The sequence below is a fragment of the Rattus norvegicus genome, chromosome 19 (assembly GCF_021556685.1).
Source record: "Rattus norvegicus strain SHRSP/BbbUtx chromosome 19, alternate assembly SHRSP_T2T, whole genome shotgun sequence".
Classification (NCBI taxonomy): Eukaryota; Metazoa; Chordata; class Mammalia; order Rodentia; family Muridae; genus Rattus; species Rattus norvegicus.
In genome coordinates this window covers 30109174-30133092 of record NC_141552.1, presented here as the reverse complement: position 1 = coordinate 30133092, position 23919 = coordinate 30109174, and the positions used below count along the sequence as shown (strand labels likewise).

The following is a 23919-nucleotide window of genomic DNA, read 5'->3' as shown; positions in this document are numbered from 1 at the left end:
CATCAGGATTATTCTTCATGGTATAGTTGGGAACAAAAACTCAAAGCATCAGATGCACATACAGAAATAAGGTGAAATGTACGCTAATGGGGTTCTGTCCTATGCTTCCCTCACGAAGTAGCGAAAATAAAGAGAGCACACTGACTTTCCGGAATCTGTTTTATACCTGAAACTTCTGGGCTACATAAATAGGTCATTTCTGTGGGTATTCCTCTCTTAACTTTTCATCACTACTGGACAAAACTACTAGTCGAAGTGACTGTAAGGAACTAAAGAATTTTTGTTGTTATTTGGTAAATTGGGTCTCCTACAAGCCAGTTGCTCCCACTCCAGGGGAGGCATCTCCTGTCTTACTGTGCAGCACCTGTTTGGAAGCAGCAGAGGACACATGCAGGATGGAGAGCAAAGGCTTATTAAGCCGACAGTCACTGAACTGCTTCCCGTGACGTTACAACAGCAACATGTGCGTCTGCTTTCCTGTGGCAGGCTGTTTGATGTCGGTGTAATGGTTAAAGCTTTGTCTAATTACAAAGAAATTCAAAGTCCTACTGGTCTCAAGTGTGCCTGTTTGCAGTTGGACTGTTAGCAGGAAGAGCTAAGGTCCATTGTGCTAAAGCCTGGCCAAACACATGGGAGGTCTTGTGGGGCCCTGACCCTGACCTTTTGATGGACTACCAAGGTGTATGGTTTCAGGATGCTAAGAGCCCTGAGCATAGCTGAGAGAACTTGGCTTTTTCTTCTGAACAGGAGGGATTTTGCCTCTTGGAAATGTCAAAGAGTTTGTTATTAGGTCCTCAGAGCTAGGATGTCAGTAGAAAGGGCAGCAAGGGATTTCCAAACTTGGCAGTTGCTCTTGTTAGCCTCAGCGGGCGGATACACTTACAGAATCAAGGCCTGTATGCCACTGTGGGGCAGAGCCTCAATAAGTAGCATCTCTGGTTTCAGCAGAAGAATCTGGAGCCTGAAGAACTTAGCATAGGTATGCAGTGCAGTGGTCAGGGCCAACACTGTAGGACTGTGTGGAGTCACTGGTCCTTAGGACAGGACCTTACATACTGTCCTGTTACATACACTGCTTCGATATTAATACCATCTTCTTCAGGTGTGTAAACATCCCCCAAGGTCTAGCTCTTCCCCATCCCTCCTCAACCATACTTCCCTTTCGCTTCACTTCCGTTGCTTTGGCATTCCCTTGGCAGTTTTCTTCAGGAGACCTTTTCCTGTGTGAAACTTGGACGGTACATCCCCCAAGATGGTGACCAGAGCTGAGAACTTTAAAAAGTTAAGTTAGTAGGACAAGTAAATTGGTTTTCAAGTTATCCAGAGAGCTTGTGTCTATTCTATTAGTTTGAATCTGTGGTTTTTATTGAGTTTAAATGTTTTTCCCTTAAAAGAGAGCTTTTTGAGATCGAGGAACATTGCAGCTAACTTGGTTGAATGGAGGCCAAGTATTGTTGTCTTAATTGAGGAGAACATGGGAAGTGGCATGTTATCCAGGACGCATGAAGGTGGCTCTGCTGGAGGCCTGGTCCTTCCCTAGACAGCTGCCCAGCAGAAGGAGAGATGGCGGAAGTCTCGGGGATTGGATTACATGACTCTGAGTTCGTTGTCTTTCCACAGTAACAGAACGGATTTGTAGCTATAGGAGGAGGAAAGGTATCAGTGGGAGGTCGATGAGGAAGCAGATGAGCTGTCCCACCATGCATTTCACAAGGGATACCACAAATGCTGATACATACACGAAGAGTTATCTAACCTGACTCAGAAAGAATGGAAAGTGGGGCAGGAGGACTTGTTTTTCATTAGTCAGTTTGCTAAAAAGGTACAAGTTTGGTAATAACTGGTGTTTGAATCAATGAAGGAATGGGGGTTGTCTGCTGATGACCATGAGAATTGATACCAGGAGGGCAGTTTCACTGTATGAGTCAGAACCCTTAAAAGTCCTGTGAGTCACTGTAACCTGGGTACCAACCTGCTAAGAATTTGTGCCCGCCCTCTGCTCTGAAACCATGGAGATGGCAGGAGTGTGACATTAAAGGAACGGAGGAAGACAGGTCGTAGCTCGGGTCGTAGATAAGATGGCATTGCACACTGGCAGGACCTGAACAGAAAGCTGGATTAAAGCCTCCATCCGGCAGAGCCTCTGGATGTTCAGACAGAAAGTTGAATTTAGGGAAATAGGAAATACAGGTTTACCACTGCAGACGGGCATGGGAGCATCTAACCCCTCCTGAAACCGTGGTTTGCAGTGAAGGCTCACTTTTCTGTTAAAGGGAGATCGAAAGAAGTCCCATGACCCCAGGAGAACTATAGTTTATTTTGATCTGTGAGTCTTAAGGAGCAGAAGGGAGCTGTGTCTTCCATTAGTGGAATCAGGGTGGGAAATTTGGGGTAAGGAGACAAGATTGGGTGGCTGTGTAGGACATTACATAAACCTTGGTTTCGGATGGTGGGCATCCTGGGACAGGCAAAATGGAGTCACTCGAGAGCCACAGGTGAGCACAGGTAGAGTTCCTCAGGGTAGAAAAACCAAAGACAAAAGCCTACAAAATACAGTTTCATTAACAATTGAAAAAAGTAATCAGAATAACGAGGAACCAAACAGCAAGAACAGAGTTGCCCCATGTGATTGTTTGGGCAAATCAGAGACTAAACTACACATGCTCATGTTGCTCCAAGGGATAAAGGTATTGCATCATTGACAAGGCAGAAATGTAGAATTTTGTTCCTCTCTGCTGCCCAGCCCTCCTGGATTCCTGCATCACTTAAAGAAGAAAAGTGGCCTTGATCAAAATATAAGGAACCAAAACCACAAAAACCAAAAACCAAAAAACTGCTGGGGGCAAGTGCCAGTCCAGAAACACAGGTAAACCCAAGTCAACACACCTCACCTACAAGCCACTGTAACCCATAGACCCAGTGTCACCAGTGACACCAATGACAGTGACCTGGAAGACTGCCAGACAAAGAATTAGGACGGTGGCTGCAGCTGTGTTCAGTCAACTCCAGACGTATAATGAGAATTACACTCCTAGAAGAGGAAAAGAAAGTTGAATTATAGTCAAAGGGACAGTAACAGAGGCAAACAATTTGACCAAGAGCTAGAACCCCAGCAAAAAGTGTTGAAAAGAGCAACCTATTAAGATAAGCCTCTTCAAATCAAACCAAATCAAATAAACATCTAAAATGTTTGTAAGAACTTGGAAATTTCAGCGACATGAGAAAAAGCCAGTTGCAAGTTTTGGGACTGAAAAACACAGTTATAGAAATTAAATTGTTGACTTTGAGACAGGGTCTTGCTGTAGTTGGCCTCACTAAGAGTTTACGACATTCCTGCCCTCGTTCTGGTGCTAGAATAGCAGGGGCAGCCATCATGTTTGCCTGAGAGACTAAATTCATAGATGGAGGAACGTTACACTCGGCAGGCACACGTAAGAAGAAAACTGACGATTGAGAGAATCCTGAGAAATCACATAGAATTTAGCTTAAAGAGACAGAAGGTTCAAAAGGGAAAGGGCAGGAGATTTGAAAGACAGATGGAGAAGTTTCAACTTATGTAGAAACTGTAGACTAGAAAAGTTAGAGTGGAACATATACCAAAATACAAGACAAAACAAACAAAGATGGGGTGCCTCCTGTGGATCAGTAGACACTGGCAGGTAGGGATGCTGTTTCTAAAGTGCTCAGGAGAAATCATGCTTAATCCTCACAATTTGTTTAGTTGTTTTGAACATGTGAGTATGATGTACATGTTTGTATGTGTGTTCATGTACATGTATATGCATGTGGAGGTCAGAGGTCAGCATCTGCCTTCTGTAATTGTTCTTGAGACAGGGCCTCCCACTGAACCCCGGGCCTGTTAATTGGCTAGACGGGCTGAGCAGTGAGCTCCAAGAGCCTCCTATCTTTGCTTTCCCAGCATTTTAGAATTATAGGTGTTCATTGCCAAGGATGGCTTGTGTGTGTGTGTGTGTGTGTGTGTGTGTGTGTGTGTGTGTGTGTGTGTGTGTGTGTGTATGTGTATGTGTCTTGCAGGGCAAAAACTTCACATACTGATTGGTGTTTATAATTTCAGTGTGTTTTTCTGTGTATGGGTCTTTTGCCTGCATGCATGTCTGTACATCTTATATATCCCTGATATCTGTGAGGCCAGAGGAGGGCATTTGATACCATGCAGCTGGACTTAGAGATGATCCTGAGCCACTCTGGGTGCTAAAAACTGAACCTGGCTTCTCTGGAAGTGCAACCAGTGTTCTTAACCAGGGAGCCATCTTTTCAGCCCCCGCAAGTGATTATTCATTTGCTTAGGTGTTTTCCCCTGAGGTTCTCAAAACAGCTTGAATCTGGGCACTTTTCATTGTTGTCAAATTTGGAAACTATTTGGCCACTATCCTTTCTTTCTCATTCCTCTCTCCTTGTGTGTGCCTTATTTTAGTCATCTTGGATGCCGTTACCTTTCTTCCTGTCTGTATGTCACAAGTGTACTTTGTCCTCCTGGTCTTCAGGCTCCTCCTCTTCCAAATCTGCCTTGAAACCCACCTGCTTTGGTCACTCTTCCTTTCTAGAAGCTTGAGTGGCTTAGGACCCCCCCCCCCCCCCCGGTACAGTTACAGTTACTTTTTTATTCTGTATCTACTTACTCTGCCTCCCATTTCGTTCTGGAAGAACAGTGTCTTGCCCTTCCTTTAGCTCTCTATGTGGTACCTCATCGATTTGGGCTGGATGATAAGTTGAATTTAACCATTTGACTCCTGGATCTTGTTCTTCCTGGTTTTTTTTTTTTTTTTTTGAAGTATTCCTGATCTTCATTAAGTGACTCAGTGAGGAATTTTGGAATCAGTTTAGTCCTTGGAAGCCTCACCAGGAAGAAGGGAGTGATATGTTTTTGAGGATTAATTATCCTTTTGAGTGTTCTTCCTGGTGTTCTGTGAATCAAAAGTTCTCATCGGTCAGAAACAGCTTTGGTTTTAAAAGTGAAAAGTAGGCTTAATTTAAACAAAAATGAAAAGCATTATATATGGTCCCCTCATATTAAAAATTGAAAAAGGATATGCAAGACAATTTTTCTGGCATTGGGAAGGGGTGGCACGTAGTGTGCAGTTCCAGGGCAGTGAGCATAGTGTCAAGACTTGTCCTGTGTCTGGTCACATGATAGCTGTGCATGGTCACTTGACAGCTATGCCTGGTCATTGACAGTTTGGCATGGTCACTTGACAACTCTGCATGGTCACTGGATAGCTTTGCATGGACTTTGCCTTCTTTCTCTGTTTAAAGGTGATCATTAGAGCACAGTTAGTTAAAGCATGACACACACATACATGTGCACACACATATATAAGCTAAGGTTATCATTACAGCTAATTAAACACTCCCCTCTCTCTCTGTCTCTCTCTCTTTCTCACCCACGAACACACACACACACACACACACACACACACAAGCCTTAGGTGACCATTACAGAGCAGCTGGTTAAGCTGTGGCACATACATGTGCACACATACATACATAAACTTTTGTGGAAGTGTGTATGAATTTCTCCTGAATTTTATTCAGGCAAATTAGTATCTGGAGTTCTCAAGCAGGATTGCTTTGTGTTCTAAAGTATAATTAGGTGGGTTCCTATAGATCCCATTGTTGTTTTTATAACTATTAGCATGATCCTTCCACACACTAGTAAATGAGAGTGTGTGGTTGCCAGGCGTGTTGTGGGCTCTTTCCTGCTTGCATGTGTTGCTTCCTGAGAAAGCAGCTCCAGATCATATCACTAGGAACTGGCCCTGGAACTCAGGCTTTGACTCTGTTGTCTGGAACACACCCCCCTTACCTGTTTACCACTTACCTGCAATCTGCGTAGTTTACAAATTGCAGTATTTACTAATGTGCACGCTTGATTTTACGTCATAGTTACAATAAGAGACCTGAGGTTGGGAGAGATTGAGGAATTCATAGGCTTTGGAAGTTGCAGTCTGTGCCCTGGAATCTACTTGCTCTGTTTATTTTTCACAGTGCTGCATCTTCATTGAGAATGGGGGTGGCGATACCGACATTTTAAATGCTGTGGTGTTTTTTGTTGGAGGAATATGGTCCATTAAACAGTGTGTGCTTTTACTTTCTTTGGCTCAGCTGTTTACTGCCTTTTGAGAGGCGTCTTCCTACTCACTCAAACCTTGCTTAAGGACCAGGCCACATTCCTACTTGCTTTAAATCCTTACAAAACACATAGTATTTCTTACAGTGGGTGTTTGTTAATTTTGATAGAGTTAAATTTGTATCATCCAGTCCAAAATACCATTCATACTTTGAAAACTATTAACAGGGACTGCAGGGTGTGCTGAAGTATACCTCTATTCCCAGCACTTGAGAGGCTGAGGCAGAAGGAGACCTTGGATTTGAGGCCAGCCTGGATACATAGAAAGTTCCAAGCTAACCTGGTCTACTGTCCAAATACACACACACACACAGACACACACAGACACACAGACACACACAGACACACAGACACACACACACAGACACACATACACACACACACGCGTTCCTGGAAAATGATGCTAAGAGTTGTAAGCAGCCTCATCTAATGGGCTGAAGAGAGAAGTGGATTGAGAAACACACTCCATTTGTACATAAGACACACTCATGTTTCGTGACTTAAAAACCAGTCAATCTTTTTAGGTGATTTTCGTAAGAATCACAAACCATGTCTTTGGCAAGATCTGTGAGCTCAGATCGCTCCCCTTCCCCACCTGTGTAGAAGCAGAGGGCTGCAGCTTCTGTCATGCGACATTTTGTGTTTTGGAGTTGCAGCTTTCTTAATGTGAGGTGCTGTGTGCCCCTCTCCTTGGAGAGCTGTGGTAGTAGACTGTTGCCAGCCTAGGAGGGCCAGGGAGGACTTTTCTATGACCTTCCTGTCAGGTGGGAGAGACAGGCTCTGAGCCCTTTCTGGCTACGTGGCATTCGTGAGTAGCTTGCTATGTTTGTCACAAGTGTGACAGCCGTAAAGCTAGTAGGTAGGTCCCAGCTGTGTGGATTCACCAAGGCACTGTTGCTGGCCTGAAGTGCCAAACCAGCATGAGCCCCTCTGCCTCCAGCCTGTGTGCTTTCGTGTGCTGTGGTGAGCAGCTGGCATTTGGCACAGAGGAATCCCAGAGCTGGTTTCCCCTCCTGACCTCTGTGTGCTTGGTTATGAGCTTTCCCCAACAAATGCCTCATTGCACATGGACAGGCAGATGCCCTTCCTAAAACAGCCCCTGAAGCCTAAGTTTGCGGGTTTGTATTGGATCCCATGTCAAGAGTGAATAGGTAATAACATTTAAGTAGGTGGTAGATAGTTACGGTCAATAGTGTGTACAGTGTTGAATACAGTGGGAGCAGAGTTCCTGCAGAGTCGGACAATACTGTTTTTCTTTCTCCATATTAGGAATATTATCATCGGGCACAGCCTTTCAAGTGCAATGCCTTATCCACGTCTAATGGTCTGCACCCCAGCTGAGCTAAAAATGTTTGTTTACGTAATAATTCAGTAGAAGCATTAATTACAAGCAGTTCCGTCCTCTACTGACGCCTGTGGGCCTGTGCATGGACCTTTAGTCTGTCTTAGATGAAGTATGGAATTCCTCTTGGAAATCTATACCTTATACATCGCTTGGGTTTAATGGTAGACCCTCATAGAGAGAGTTTTAAGGTGGTATTTGTAAGGTGGAACTTCTGAATTATTCAGTGTTTAATTTTTTTGGTGGCATTTATAAATATTGTAGTGCTTTGTGTTTATAAAATGCCCATCGGACCAGTTGAAAGAGCACAGGGAAATGCAGACTTTCCTGAGCTTCTGATGAAAATTGAAGTGTGGGTTTTAGTTAAGGTTTGAGGATCTATATTCATGGAAATATCATTAGTTCTTTTTATAACAGTGATAGCGGCTCCTGCTGAGAGAAGATAAGACGTTAGTCAGTTAGTAATTAAATGGCCTGTGCTAGTTGCTGTTATAGGTCCTTCCTAGTGGTCAGGGTCACACCTTCATTAGGGAGTCACTCTGTTCTGGGTAAGAAAATACCATCCAAATGGAAGACTGATTAGATAAGTAGGATCACGTGTGAAATAGATCACGTGTGTGTGTGTGTGTGTGTGTGTGTGTGTACACACTAGTTGTTAAATTTCTATTCCCTTTTTGTTATTTTGTATTATAATGTGAAAGGACTAGAAGTTTTTAGTCCAAAAGAGATGGGCTCTGAACTGCACTCATCATGATAGGTTGTGAGTAAATCTGCTTTCCTGGGGTGGAGAGGCCAGCAACTTTGTTTGTTTGTTTGGGTGGGTGGGGCACAGTTGGTGGGGAACAAAACACAGTTTGGTTGTGCTGACCTGGACCCTCTCCAGTAGCCCATGTTGGTCCACAGTGCTCGACCCTCCTGTTCTTACTGAGCCATTGCTTCCTGACAGTGGCCCTGAAGAACTGCCTTGAAATTTCTAGTATTATTGGAAAACTGCTTTCTGCTGTGTTTTTTTTTCTTCCAGATAACTAATATGAATAGGTGTGTGTGTGTGTGTTTGTGTGTTACACTTATATATGCTGTGTATATGCTACATGCAAACACAGGCTCTGTAGATACCTGAGTACAAGGCTAAAGCCTGTTACAGTTACCTGTCCAAATAGTCGATGCTGTTTGAAGAAGCCTTAGACAGTGCTAGATGGATACTTACTAAATGGTGCTTCATAGCATTGGAAAAGAAGGCAAAGAAGCGTAACATAAAGTTGGTGATATTTTAGAGATGAAAGGTTACGTTTAAAAAGGCACTGTTTGGGGCTGGAGAGATGGTTGAGCCATTACGAGCATTTCTCATTCTTCCAGATGACTCCGGTTCAGTTCCCAGCACCCTCATGGCAGCTTACAGCCATGTGCAGCTCCAGTTCTCGGAGGGCAGATCCATTATGACCTTCACTTGCACCGGCCAAGCATGTGATGCACATAGGAACATGCAGGCAGAACACTCACACATGAAGTAACTTGAAAAGGGGAGCCCTGCTGCACATGGACACGTTTACATAAATGTTACAGCAGGAGTCAGCATCCCAGATACCCCAGAGCTGCAGGAGGAGATGGCTGTGCTCTACTTGGTATTGCCAGGGGTGCTGTCACAGAAAGCCTAACTGTCCCAGGTTGTGTGGACAGGAAGGTTTATGCTGGAAGACTGTTAACTGATCACCAGGTTACCTAGGTCACGAGAAGCCCCCTGTGGCAGAGATGTAAGAGGAGTGAGTGGGTTTGCTTCAGGAACTGTGGCCGTGAGCAGGGCAGTTTCTGACAGGCTGCTTTGTACATCTGGTTAAAGATGTTTAAAGCGTCTACATTGGAGTTCATTAAGATTTTTTGCGTGTGTTTTGTTGAAAGATATTAACCTGTATTGAGGTCCTTTTGTGTTCAGTAATATGTAATTCTTATTTTTAACCAGAAACTGAGGCTCCTCGAGGAGCTTGAAGACACTTGGCTTCCTTACCTGACCCCCAAAGATGACGAGTTCTATCAGCAGGTAAGATGCTTCAGTAATTATTTTTAACCAATTTTAGCCTCAGATTTAATGAGTAGAATTTCTAGGTACAAATTATACTCATAGACCTGGTCCTTGCATTGCTCACAGAGCATGTACCTTTCTTCCCTGTCTGCTTTCTCTTCAAACTCTGTCCAGACAAAGCCCGCCATTTCAATTCCCCAGCACCCATGGGCCTCGCTGCCTTTGCACCTCTCTGCTCATGTAGGCCTTTTGTTTGTGTGCTTTGTTTTTGTCCTGCATAGAATACAATCTTGTCCTCTTCTCCTGTTGCCCCTGGTAGCACCTGCTTATCCACAATAACCCTGACAATCAAGGAAGAGAGGTGAGCATTTTGATTGTACCCACTTACACACTTCCTCAGAACCTGGCATCTTGAAAGAGAGGGATGATTACAGAAATATCATATCCAGTAGTGATAGAGCGCTCGCATAGCTTATTTAGACCTCCAGACTGTCTGCAACAAGCATGTATTTGTTTTACAATGAACAAAAAGAAAATTACAAAAGATAGTTTGAAGCAAGCCAAAGCAGTAAGCTCTGAGGTCATGGAGATAATCTCATTGGCCTTCTGGTACTCAGTTGTCTAAATGTAGCTTACAGCCACTTGGATTTTTTTTTTTTTGTTGCCTAAGAAGAACATGAAGAACTATAACAGGAAAGGTTATAGCCTGCTGTTCTCTGAGCAGCCACGCACCAGGGCCAAGTAAGAAGCAAAGGAACCCACCCAGCTGAAAACAGGCAGCCCCTCCAGGCGCCTTAGTTTCCTAAGACCTGCTCTGAAAATCAGTTATCAGCACGGGATGGTGTGAAGTGTAGATACCTGCCGGCTAACCTTCGAGCTTCTGGCAAGCTTCTGTTTACTGGCTGCGTGTCGTTTGCATGTGTGCTACAGGTATGTACAGTACATACTTACAGATCCTGCTACTTGGGTGGTTGAGCCAAGAGGATAGATCGAGCCCAGGAGTTCAGAGCTGACCTTCATCAACCAAAGCAGAATAAAACCAGAAGCAAAACAGGGACAGAAACAAACAGTGGAAGGAAACCTAATCTCTTAAAGGATGAACTAAAAGTAATAGTGTGTATTAACTGTGTAGGGCAGCGGGTCCACTGTGCTATGGTGTCCTATACATGTGATCCTTCTGCTGAAGAGACTGCTCCCCACCATCCTTCCCAGCTTCCTTCTCCTTTCCGTCCCCTTCGTGCTCCCTTCCCCGTCTGTAGAGACCTGCGCTCTTCTCCAGCATTCAGTGGAATCCTGTGTTGTCTTTCTCACTGTGGTTGGCTTGTTTCATTCCAGTTAAGACTCCCCAGTTCCGTCCATGTTGCTGTGTATGATGGGATTTCCTCCTTTATGGTTATATACTATCCCATTGTATGTGTAATTGTGTGTATATATATACACTGCTTTGGGTTTTTTTCCATTTTATAAATGATAGGAATGGATGGTTCAGGTCCAACATTGAGTTCCTTTTTATAGGAATGGCAAACCAAGTTGAGGTAGAATTCTGGCATCCTCAGCTGGGGTGCAGGCCTGTCAGCTGTCAGCCTGGGCCAGGCACGTGCTGCTTGGTGGATGCTCTCATTTTTAGTTGCCACATCAGCCTTATTGACTTCTCCCACAAGGCAGCAACTGTCTCCCTCAAGATTGAGGTAACACAGGCAGGTTTTCCTGCTGTTGTTTGAAACATCAGGAGAGAGTGAGCCCATGTCGGAGCTTTAGAAATGAAGGCCAGCCTCCAACTGATGTGCTCTGAGGCTGCTTCTCACTGTGCCATGGTTCAGCTCGAAACACCGGGAAGATGGACCAGGAAATAGCAGTGTCAACAGCCGTAAGTAGGACAGCAGAGGGAGCTTCTGATAGCTCGCCTCAGACACTCCCTGAAGTAGTGTAGGACCTCCTATGCGCCCCCCTTACCGCGTGTGCCAGCCAGACCAGAGCTGAGTCAGAGCACTGCATGTATTAGCTCGTTTAAATGCCACTGAGTCCTCTGAGGCAGCTGCTGTACAGCCCACTTTGGAGCAGAGGGCACTGAGGCCCAGAGAGGGATGAAGCATTTTTGGGCTTTATAAGCAGGAGGTCTAAGGACCAGGCCTCATCCCTGGCTCTGTGGAAAACTCTGGTTAAACCCTGCTGCTTCCGTCTTTCTGTATCTCTTAGTCCTTCTGAGACCGTTTGCCTTTTTTCCAGTGGCCCCTAACTCTTCCCATTCTTGCTTATCTGTGATGCCACCAAGCCCCAAGTCCTACTTTGTACTAGAAGGTTCCACCTGAAAGTCTTCTAGGAACACCCACCTCAATGTGATCTGTACTAAGTTAATTGTGTTCTCTGTGGCCTCCCCAGTGAGGTCTGCAGTGCTGTAGGAATTAAAGTTGTGAAGGGTGACCAAAGATCCCTGCTTTTTTTTTTTAACCTTCCTTGTGGGATGGGTCATGTGGGAAGACTTCACAAGCCTGTAACTAGTTCAGGTGGGAAGCCCTGGGTCTAAGGAAGGCCAAAGGCTCTGAGGAACTTACCCAGGAATGGGAAGAGGAGACAAGAGGGCTCAGTGCATGCCTGTCACAGGCCATGGCTTCCATTTTGTTAAGGATCCACGCTCTTCAACACTGACTCAGCTTTTGTTTCTAGTGGGGTCCCTGATCCTGTCCTGGTTAGGAATCTTACTGTCTTCAACTGCTACCCTTGCTTCTGTCATTAGATCCTGACAATTTTACCTCCCCAGAATGTCTCAGATTCCTGCCATTGCCAGTGGTCTTAAAGCCCGTGTTTATCTCCCACCCGTAGCCTTTCTGCCTTGTCCAGATAGTCACCCTCCAGTGCCATCAGAACTGCGCTCTTAGAAACGTGTCTTTATGTCCCTCCTTGTGTTGTTTACTTTGCTGAGTCGCCCATTGGTTTTAAAGTGAAGCTCAAACTCAGCATGGCCACTTAGAACTCACAAATCTATTGACAGTTAGACCTGCCTCTGTGTCCAGCCTCTTGTCCTTCTCCTGATGTGGTTCTCACAGACACCAGGGTCTGAGAGCACCTGAGAGCTGTACTCTGCCCTTCTTCCCACCTTGGGCCTGCCACTACCCTTCTCCCCTATTCACCCTAAGAAAAATGCCCTTTTGCAAATTCTGCATGTTCTGTTAAAGTCCCAGTATATCACACTGGTAAAGTGTCACGGGACTGCTTTCTGTCTCTGCTGATTGCTCTGGGGCCAAAGCAGCCATCATTCCTGCTGCAGTTACCTCCCAGGTTCTCCACTCTTCCTCTGCTACAGCACAACATCCAGAGAAATCTCAAAAGGCTTTTCATTCTTATATTTTGCCTGTGTGTGCACATGTGTACACATATGGAGGCCAGAGGACAACTTGTGGGAGACGGTTCTTTCCTTCCAATGTGGGTTCTCAGGATTGGTGGCAAGTGCCCTCACCCACTGAGCCAGCTCTGTCTCTGTCTCTCTCTCTCTGTCTGTCTCTCTTTCTCTGTCTCTCTCTGTCTGTCTGTCTGTCTGTCTCTCTCTCTCTCTCTGTCTCTCTCTCTCTCTCTCTCACACACACACACACACACACACACACACACACACACACACACACACACACACGCTATATCTTAATTCCCTCCTTCTGCTTTCTTGTTGAGACTCCTTGGAGCGCTTACCAGCTGTCTTGAGTAGATGTCCAGAAGCCTGGTATTGACACTGACTGTAAAGCACGGTGTACCCCGGCTCCTCACCCCACAACTTCTTCCTACTGTGGCATCTTCCTCTACTGCAGTGAGCCAAGCACACTCCTCCCCAAGATTTTTATATGGTGCTCCCTTCCTCCGGGTCCCTCCCTCGGGTCTGAAGGGCTGGCACTCCTTCCTTCTGTCCTCATGTCACCTGGCTAGAGAGATGCGAGCTAGCCATGCTCACCACGGCAACCCAGTCCCACACTCTCAAGTTTACATTCTGCTAAAGCATCATCGCCATCGTAACAAGCTGTATCTTCCTTACTCACTTATATCTGGCCCTCCTTCCAGGACACAGGCTCATAGAGTGTGGCGATGTCTTGTTCTTTCATATTCCTGGAACTTAGTACTTAGCAGAGGTATGCAGTCAACAGGTCTTAAAGCCCCCAGTGAGGAAGCGAGCAGGTTCTCCTCTCCAACTCTCCTTGTCTGGGAGGTGTGCTTGGCCTTCTGCATTGTCACTGCTCCACTTTCTATCCCGTCTGAGCAGGTAAAGTGCGAGTTACCATCTACAGTGCCTAGCTTACTTTTGTCAGCATTTTGTCAGCGTTATCCAGTATCTGGTGCGTGACAGTACTAGTTGGAGGTGAAACACACACACACACAAGATAGCACGGGCGGTGGTGACTTGAGTGAGCGACTGCATGAACCAACACCGAGCCACTAGCAGAGCATCAGTTTGGTTTCAGCAACCTGGTAGTAACAGCCAGAGCAGGTCCTCCATGGGTCTTCAGAACTGTGCTTCCTCTGGGCTCAGCCTGGCATCAGGCAACTGGAGTCTCAGCCAAGCGTGTAGCCTTTTAGTATTGGGATGGTTGCCAAGTTCCAAGCACTTTGAATAAAAATTATGTAGACAATATTATGAAGGACAGTGTGCGTGATGGTCCAGAGTGCAAAGCATGAAGTTTTAGCAGCAGAGCATGTGACCACACGTTACAGATGGATTCTCACTGGCCACGGACATTGTCAGGAAGAGGCATTTCTCAGGCTACTTACAGATAGTAAATTGTGTTCTCTCAGTTGAAGATAGGGCTCTACTGTGCCTCATCTGATCTCACCTTCTGCAAACAAGTGACTTACTCGCCCAGCACCATGCCTGTCTTCTCGGAATGATGAAAGTCCTTCAGAGTGGCCCTTGGTAGGAAGGCAAGATGAAGCCTCCTCTCTGGAGGGCCAGAGTTGCAGATCTTCCAAGCCATTGGATAGAGCCAGCATATTGGCCCATTATGGCTAACGTACCTTTCCAAATACTAAAATAAACATCATCTTTTATGCCCTAGAAGTAAATGTTCATAGATCTCAAGAAATATAGTGTGCAACCAAACCAGTGATCGTGTAATTTCACGACTGTGTACTCCCTGGAAAACTTTAACAGGATTAATCAAAAAAAAAATTACACTAACATATTTGAAAGCCTGCCAACAGCTGTTCCAAATTACTGTGTGCTGTCTGATGTTGCTCATGTACCTGTCTAAACGGAACGTGAACTCGCTCGTCTGACAGCATGAACTCAGATTATTTAATGTTCATCTTTTCTCCAAAGTTCTTTGCTGTTCTCTCTAAGGACAATCCTTAACTAATGTGCGTAGCTGTTCTCGTATTGGGTCCTAGTTTAACCACTGTATAAACAGTAGACCAGGGCGTGTCGGGTAGGCCTTTTCACCCATTCGTCATCATGGCAGAATGAGGCCACTGTTATTCACTGTTCTCGCCATGGTGAAGTACGTCAGATTCTCACAGAGTTAGGCCTTCTGAAGATGGTTGATGATTTTGAATCATCTTCTCATGTCATCAAGAATAATTTTCTGGCAAATGTAAGAATTGCCATGAAAAGAATTAGATTAAAATAGTCTTTTTCATTCATCTTTTCTGATTCAAAGTTGTTTCCATCTATTTTAGAAAAATCATGAAAATCAAAGAAAGAAAATTAAAATAACGAAGTGCCTACCCAGCAGCAGTGGTACTTAGAACTTTTGATTACATTTTTCTTGAGTCTGTTTTTCTCTACTTCCATTTTTTAAAAAAATAAATAAAAATAAGTATGTTCTTGTTAGCTCTGCATATTTTATTTTTCAGTTAAAAAAAATTAAGATTCTATTACATCATTTCCCCTCTTCTCCCTCCAAACCCCGTGATGTACCATCTACCTCTGCCCCCTTTCAAGTTCTTGGCATCTTTTCTTTAACTGTTACTCTGTGTGGATGTGTGTTACACACAGATATCTAAATTCATAATGGCCCCTTATTAAGAATATCCTATTATTACCATATACGTTTCAAATATTTTTTCAATTAAGGCTCGATTATTAATTGTACGCTTCATTTTTGTACAAACATTTTAAAATCATGCATTCAGATTCACTAATCCTTTAAAAAAGTCTGACACATTCTATAATATGGATGTCACCAAATAATCTTGTACAGGTAAATGATGCTGTTAGTTCTTTAAACATAATAGTAGTTGTAGAACCTTTTTGGTCCTCCCCAGAGCTCTCTTCAGTCCTCCCCAACCATCTCTTCTCCATGTCTTTTTCATTGAGTCCTTTCTCCACCACAGCCCAGATGTACACTAATTTGCTTTCTGTTACACCCAAAACTTATTATTTTATCATCTGCCCTCCTCCTTTTTCTTTTCCCTGTTTTGAGACAAGATATGTTTCCAGAATGTTCTCTGCTTATAGGTGTATGTTGCTGTCTTCCTGGGCTGTGTAGATAAAAAGTGTGATATTGTCTCCATTTTCCAGTTGGGATAAGTGAAGCAGAACAATTGTGAGTTTTAAGTGGATCTCTGACAGTCTCAGTGACAGTCCCCCGCAGTGTGCCTCTACTCTTTTCATGTTAAATTTGTGACCACACAGCTCACACAGGACAGTCAGACTCTACTAACTTAGTGAATTTATTTCTCACATTCAGGCTCCGTGAGTTTGTCTTTCTTTTCTCTACTTCCTGTAGAATCTTGCAGGACTGCCTTCTTCCCATGCTATGAGTAAGCCAGAATAGGCTAGGTTGTGCTGTAGTAACAGTCTGTTGCCTGAAGACCTGAGATGGGATCTCTAGTCCCCATGTGGACAGCCAGGAGCTACGGTGAACATCTGACATCCCAAAGCTGGGGAGGTGGAGACAGGGGGATCCCGGGCCTAGCCAGTCAGTGAGAGGCCCTATCAATGAGTGATTAACAGAGGTACTTGACCTTGATATCTAGCTTCTGCACCAGCATGCACACATGCACACACCACAGGAATGAGCATGCTACCTCCCCATGCATGAAGTCCTGAGCGGCACAGTGGTCTGAGGACAAGCAAATTGGGCTGATATCCCTAGGCTTTTTCTACAGGGTTTAGCCTAAAACTAGAGGGAACGAGTCAGATTATGGGGGCAATTATAAATCCCGTGCGAAGGAGAAAGTGATTCCAGTGAGCAGTGCCATTGTGTGTTTCTGGATTAGTAGGTGGGATATGTCTGAATAGCCCCTTCCCATGACACCAGTAAGACTGCCTTTTGTAGAATATTCTGGGTACTAGTATTACAATCAGGAATCAAATTATCATAGCTTGTGTGTTCATAAAACTTACTGTATTCGCTTCCAGAGAGATGAGTTTTCTTTAGGTGAATGTGTTGGACCAGAAGCCAGTTTGCCAGTAGTTGGAAAGGGTTTAGTCAGACAGTTAAGATTACCAGAGCTGGAGCCAGCCAGACACTGCAGCCTAGAGGCTCAAATCCTGGGCTAACATTTCCCAGTGTGACTTGGGGCAAGTTTTCAGAGTACCTGAATGCTTCAGGGTTGAATCTGTAAACTGGAGCTGATAGTATGTGTCAAGCTGTGAGAAATTAGCTAGTCTGAGTGAGTCAGAGCACCTGGCATGGAGGAAGCACTTGACAGTAGATAATAATCAGTTCATGAATAAAATTTTATTTTCTGTAAAGGCAAGGACCACAAGAAGGATTGAAGGTGGGGAGAAGTGGGTCCAGGGAAGCCTGAGGCGTTGAAGACCCGTTATTCTCATTTTTTGTTTGTATTGAAGATTATTAGTAGTTTGGTTTTGTATAAGGTTTTTCTTTAGACCGGCAAGATAAGAACCCTGCTGGGGAAAAGTACTGAGTAGTTTAGTCTTTACCTAAGCTCTCAGAAAGAAAACAGACTTTAGGAATTAATATGGTGACAATGCATAACCATTCCCTACCGCCCCCCACCCCCCTTTGGTTTTGTTTTAGTGGCAGCTGAAATATCCTAAACTGGTTTTCCGAGAGGCTGGCAGCATACCCGAGGAGCTGCACAAAGAGGTCCCCGAGGCCTTTCTCACACTGCACAAGCATGGCTGCTTGTTTCGGGACCTGGTGAGGATCCAAGGCAAAGACGTGCTCACCCCGGTGTCTCGCATCCTCATTGGGGACCCCGGCTGCACCTACAAGTACTTGAACACCAGGCTCTTCACCGTGCCCTGGCCAGTGAAGGGCTGCACCATCAATTACACAGAGGCCGAGATTGCCGCCGCATGTCAGACCTTCCTCAAGCTCAATGACTACCTACAGGTCGAGACCATCCAGGCCTTGGAAGAACTGGCTATCAAAGAGAAGGCCAATGAAGACGCTGTGCCGTTGTGCATGGCAGAGTTCCCCAGGGCTGGCGTGGGACCGTCCTGCGATGATGAAGTGGACCTTAAGAGCAGAGCAGCCTACAACGTGACTTTGCTAAACTTCATGGATCCTCAGAAAATGCCGTACTTGAAAGAGGAGCCCTATTTCGGCATGGGGAAGATGGCGGTGAGCTGGCACCATGACGAGAACTTGGTGGACAGGTCAGCCGTGGCGGTGTACAGCTATAGCTGTGAAGGTACGGTCTGCTCTGGGGGAAAGCATGCCTGAGGGCGGTGTGTCAGAGCCAGCCAGGCTCTGAAGATACAGAAGCACACGCTCTGTGTGTTGGGTGCCCTTTCCTTTTCTGGCCTGCCTCACCAGTATGTCTGCAGAGTATCCCTCTCCCCATCTAAATCCTCTCCGCCTCATCGTTCCTCGTGTACAGAACACTTCTGCATGGGAACACTGCTGTCGTTTTGTCTTCCCATCGCCTGGGAGAGCAGCAGTTGTTGGATCTCTGTAAAGCTTAGAGTAGACTATTCATTCAGTCCCCGCAGTTAGCTTGCTGAGAGAGCCAGGAAACAGGAATCGGTCACGCCATCCTCGGTCCTCACAGGTGCACATTCTTAGCTTGCCAAGATGTTTTACTGAGCCTGACATCCCCATCTCGATGGTCGAGATTTGTCAGGTATGGAGTTGTTCTTGCCTTCCTGACATTTTTATAAGACCCTCCTTGGCAGAAGCAGTTAAGTGGCCTCTGTAGGCAGACATTCCGGTTGCCTTGCCTTTTCTAAGGTTCCCACGCCTTAGAGCAGAGAGCTGTAGATAGCCAACCCGGTTAACCTAGCCATCTTTTCCTGCTCTCCTGTTTCTGTGAGGCTAAGGCCCCCAAGGGTTTCTCAGAATGGGATTATGAAAAGGTTCTTGAGCGTGTGGAGTACTGCAGGACCCTGGCTTTTTTGTTATCTGATTGTTAGACAAAGGAAAAAGGTATTAAACTTCCTTTGCAAACCGAGCATACATACTAAGTCCTTTGAAAGAACGCTCTAGCACTTTTAAGGTCACTGGTTTCTGAAAATTCCAGTTACTTTGTCAGATTTTTGTTGTTACTTGTTTGCTTGAATGACTGTTTTGGAAAAAGTGATTTAAGACAAAAGAAAAATCTATCATGGCATTCTTAAATTTCTTCAATTTTACAGTCTCAAAGATTGCCTCAGGATAATTAGTATCTTTTCTGAATTTACCCTACGCTTTCAGTCCAAAACAAGGAATGAGTTGAACGGTTGGAAATTCCACCAGTGTCAGTGACATCTCAAGTAGTAATGGTAACCTGAAAATCCACTGAAGTCATTCAGTGCCACCTGAGAGGGAAGCCTGTCAGTGTCCCGTGACTCAGACGAGGCCCTGCTGGGTGTCTGAGACCTCCACAGGAATCGTGGAGCTGGTTAGCTCCTGAGGTGGCAGCTGCAGACCCTGCTGCAGAGCCTGTGGTAGTGCAGGTGACCACAGAGCTGCCTTGGTGCTCCCTGCTGCCGCCCTGTTCCCAGGCCGCAGTCTGATGGCTCCATTGTAGTTAGTTCCCTGTCACGGGTGACCGAGGCAGGAGTTTAAAACGTTAACAGGTAGCATCTGTGGAGTGTCTGTGACTGGGAAAGAGGAAAAACGCACATTGTACCGACATAGCGTTGTTGGGCTGGCAAAGTGGCTCCGGAGGTAAAGGCACCAGAGTTCGATCCCTGGGACCACAGGGTGGAAAGGAGAGAACTGACTCCTGCAAGTTATTGCCCTCTGACCTCTACATAAAGGCCGAGGCATGCGCAAACACACACACACACACACACACACACACACACACACACACACACACACACACTAATAAAGTCATACTAAAAAACACTTTTAAAGAAATATTTTTACATGCAGAGTGATAGAGACTTGCAGAATTCCAGTGTGTAAGAACAGAGCGGTGTAATTCCTCTGTTCTCCTAATCTCCAAGATGCCCAGGCTCCATCAAATAATAGTGACAGCACGTGGGGGTTCTTCACTGAGCGCCTGCTGTGGCCAGGCACTCTAAGGACTTTGTGTGTTTTAGCCAGTTTCATCTTGTCCACATTACCCTGTGAATAATGTAGACCGAAAGGTTGTTTTGATCAGGGGCCACGTAGATGATGTTAGCTCTAACTTGTAATGGATCTGAAATTTTTCTATTATGTAGTGACTTTGTAATAGCACAGCGCTGTGAGTTACTAAGTAAAGCATGTGAACAAGCCTGTGATGCTGCCACCTTGCAAGAACAGCATATCCTGTCATGCCCATATCCCCAGGTAATGATCATAAATGATTGTGTGGTTCGTATATTTACTAGGTTACAGGGTTAGGATTCAGGCCGGAGACCTTTGGCCTTTCAGGGTCTATTCCTGAGCTGAGTGGCTTATGGGCCTGCATCTGAGGCCCACGCTCTGTCTGAACAGTATAGCTGCTCCAGGAACATGGCTTTCAAAATGTTGGGGTATCTAGCTTCTAGAGAGGTTTAGGGAATGTTCTGACAGCCTTCCCTTCTGGTGCTGGCTCCTTCCCTCCTCCCTTCATCTGTGCTTCTCCTCCACGTGCATACTTTCTATCCGGCACGTATACTCTGGGGACTCACTGGGTTGGATGTGTATGCTCTGTGAAATGGAGCCCTCCTCTACCTTCTCTGTGTCTGTGTGGTTTAGAGAAGGGGGTATGCACACCAAGGGCCTGAAGTGTCCTGGTGGCCACAGTTCTTCCAAGTGAGGAATGGCCTCTCCATCTTCACTAGAACCACAGTAAGGGTGGACTTTAAGAGAGCTTTGGGTTAAGTAGGGCTAGAGAGGTTACAGCATGAGGAAACATCTCGTCAAAGGATTCCTTGGTAAAGATGTTAGGTGTTTTGATCAGTCTTGGGACCTATGGACATGTTGACACCTTTCCTTGTCTAGGAAGACTGGCTGAGGCAGGTGTGCTCTTGAGATCGCAGTTGTGGAGAGATGCCCTTTGGACTTGGAAGGGACCCTCAGGATCACCTGGTTCTACCTCCGAGGGGAGGCAGGAAGCAGCTCCACCAGGGCTGCAGTTGCTCAGTGAGGGCACCAGTCAGAGAGTGCAGCTTACCCGTGGAGCACTTCCCAGGGTGCATTGGGAGTTCAGATCAGAAGTGATTATTTCCTTCTAAACTTGAATGAGCTGCAGATTAAGGTCTTTGTGGACTTGCTCTCACTCCCTTTCCCAGGGAGTCTCCTGTATATTTAAAATGAGCTGATCATTACTCTTTGGTCTATTTTCATGAGAAGAAGCCATTGAGAAGTAATTTGTATAGGATACGTGTAATTATATTCTAAATTCATTGGACTTCACATGCATTTCCCGCTAATAGATATCTCGAGAAGGAAGATTGAAATGGTACAATTTTTAATCAGGAATGGCTTTGGGGAACCATATGTAAATAGGCAGAGTATTTGATTTTCATATATTTCAGGCTTGGTGGCAATTGCTTGTTACTCCTTAGCTATAAAAAAAAAAGAAATTTAGCAGGGATGGCATTAAAACTTATAGTTAATATTGTCCAACATCTTGTTCTTTGATTGAAACTCCTTCAAAGATGCCACTCAGACTTTAGCTGTTGGTTATCCTTTTGTGCAGGAGTGCGCCCGCATGTGCATGTGTGCAGCGTGTGCATGCGCATCCGCAGAGGTTTGGTCTCTTTAAAAGCCCAGTTATGTTATGTGGATATGCTCTGTTTTTTTATCCCAGGCGTGGGATATGGGGCTGCTTCGGTGTGCCCACCACGGTTCCCTGTGATTGTCTCCTGCACTAGAAGGGTGTGATCTTTGCCAGCTGCAGATGGTTTAGTTCTGGGTGACTTTGGAAAGGGGATAGATTTGCCAGAGAGGGACAAGAGCACTTGGAACAAGGCGGCAGCTGCTTCTCCTGCTGGTCCCTGCTCCTGTTCCACTGCTGCTCTTGTTGGGTTCTCAAGTGGTCGAGAGAAAAGAGGTGAGAGGAAACGATTAGATGAAGACTGGACTCGCCCCCAGGGACTCAGTGCCCCTCATCAGTGGGAAGTAGTCTAAAGAGAACTCAGCGCCCCCTTCTCCCTCTAACCTTCTTTCTTTCCTACCTGGTTTGGGGTGCTGGAAGGGATCCGGGTGGAGGAGGGTGATAGATGTAAGAACCGGAATAAAATAAAAAATTAAAAAAAAAATACACTCCACAGGTGGGTGTGCAGGCTGTGCGTGGGCATATGGAGGGCAGTGAAGGTCAGTGGGTATTCCTGTCCCCCACTGCCTGGACACAAGGTCTCTCAGTGAGCTCATTGCCCTCATGCTGAGGTTGCAGTTAAGTGCTCACTGGGGGTTTGAACTCAGGTCCTGATGGTTGTAAAACCAGGATTCTTACCCACTGAACCATCTTTCCATCTCCCTATTACCAATTTTTTTTTTTTTTTTTAATTTATGGAAGGAGCAATTCCCTGTCACATTGACTTTACAGGAAAAGCGACCCATACATTTTTAACTAGTGCCCAGTGTAATGGATTCTCATCTTTAGTTTCTGGATGGAAATTTCTGAAGGACTAAGGAGGCTAAGCCATGCTCCCCGTGCAACTTGCAATAGTCTAGAAAGTTAAGGCTCTGCAGTGACTTCCTCTGACGTCAGGGCTCCTATGTGGGGAAAGGTATATCACTTGGAGGGTGTAATTTGTGCAGCTGATTCTTAAATCTTTATCATGCAGTGAGTAGGCTCAGACTCCATAGTTTGTGGTTAACTTGATGAAAAACCAGCTTGTAATTGAAGGTAGAGGTTGCGAAGCGTTGATCGGTTTTCAAAGTGTTACTATTTGTTGTTCTCACCTCCTAGTGTCTCTGTTTTAGGTCTCGGAACTGATTTGACGCATGTTTGACATCTTTGCAGAACTTGCTTGGTTCTGTAGACGTTGGGTGCTCCTACCCACTTCTTACCATCTAGGAAGTTGTCCTGTGTTCACTCAGTAGTCGGTATGCATTCCTGTATGCCAAGCAGTCTTCTAGTCGTTCGGCATGCAACAGTGAGCGAGACAGAAATAGCTGCTTCTGTTGAGAATGTGGAAGGAAGGGTTGGGCCTTGTTCTGTTACTGTAGAAAGTACCGGGCTTAAACCTGGAGTGAGACAGGAGTCAGTCACAGGATTGTGAGTAGAAAGGAGGCAGCACTGAGAACAGGAAGGAGAGTGGGAAGAGTTTACCCAACAGCCCAGATATGGGCAGCAGTAGAGCAGGTAGAGTTGCTGGTCCTGTCAGGATAGCACCCCATGTGAATGACAGGACAACAGTGTCGGTGAAGAAGACTTTCAGGGGAGGCCCAGGTCAGTGGAAGGCTTGAGGCAGCAAGGGTGGAGAAGTCTCTATCCTGGTAGCTTTAGTCTCGTTAAATGCAATTCAGGAGTCTCTCTATACTGTAATGCTCTAACTCCCTGGTGTGGAAGCCATCGTCATAGTCAGGGAAGATGGACTGTGGCCCCAGGACTGTGTTTGTGCCCTGGGTGAATCCTTGTTGCTGTCTGTGGGCGTCCACAGATCTTGTGTTAAGGTGACTACTTCACATTGTGTGAAGCTGTGTCCCTGTATTTTCACTTGTGAATTCTATACTGTCAAAGAGCTTAATGCTGCAAGATTTTGATATTATGGTTTCTGGGGTCCATTATCAGTTTTATATTTGTAAATACTTGTCTTTGCACACCTGCTTAGACACTTAAGAGATCAGACAGCCCTCCATGGAGAGGCAATCTAAGAGATGTATCAGGTGTTGTCTCGCTGCTGATTGGTTGTAATGAAGAACCAAAGGCCAATAGCTGAGGCAGGAAGTATGAAGGCGGAACTTCCAGGGAGAGAGAGTGAAACAGAGAAGAAAGCTGAAGCAAGCGAAGAGAATCAAGAGAGACTTGTAAGGGAGTGGACTTGCATCAGAGCAGTCCAGGGAGGTGAAGAGCTGGTCTTGTGGCGGGTCACAGTGCTAGAATAGTCCGGTTAAGTTCAGATAGTAGATGGGAAACTGCTCCAGCAAAAGGCCAAAGCTTTACACTGTGAAATTC

At 45.4% G+C, this 23919-nt stretch overlaps 1 protein-coding gene and 1 long non-coding RNA gene across 9 annotated transcripts in view; one reads left to right on the top strand and one right to left on the bottom strand.

The window, feature by feature from the left end:
• The window catches only part of Fto (FTO, alpha-ketoglutarate dependent dioxygenase), a 407615-nt gene that overhangs the window by 81544 nt on the left and 302152 nt on the right, over positions 1-23919 (top strand). For all 5 annotated transcript variants that reach the window (XM_087594054.1, XM_087594053.1, XM_087594057.1 and 2 more), the window contains 2 exons: positions 9448-9525; positions 17472-18090. In XM_087594054.1, coding sequence (XP_087450180.1) covers positions 9448-9525; positions 17472-18090 — 697 coding nt within the window. The remainder of the gene's footprint in view (positions 1-9447; positions 9526-17471; positions 18091-23919) is intronic.
• LOC147999348 (uncharacterized) lies at positions 1341-13310 on the bottom strand. 4 transcript variants are annotated; one of them, XR_015643948.1, is made up of 7 exons: positions 13189-13310; positions 4641-5264; positions 2949-3031; positions 2436-2543; positions 2197-2264; positions 1973-2101; positions 1341-1639 (listed from the first exon to the last, which is right to left on the bottom strand). It is a non-coding gene; the product is annotated as an uncharacterized LOC147999348 (long non-coding RNA). The 4 variants fall into 4 exon arrangements; XR_015643949.1 differs by lacking the exon at positions 2197-2264; XR_015643950.1 differs by lacking the exon at positions 4641-5264 and having other exon boundaries at positions 1345-1639; positions 2887-3031.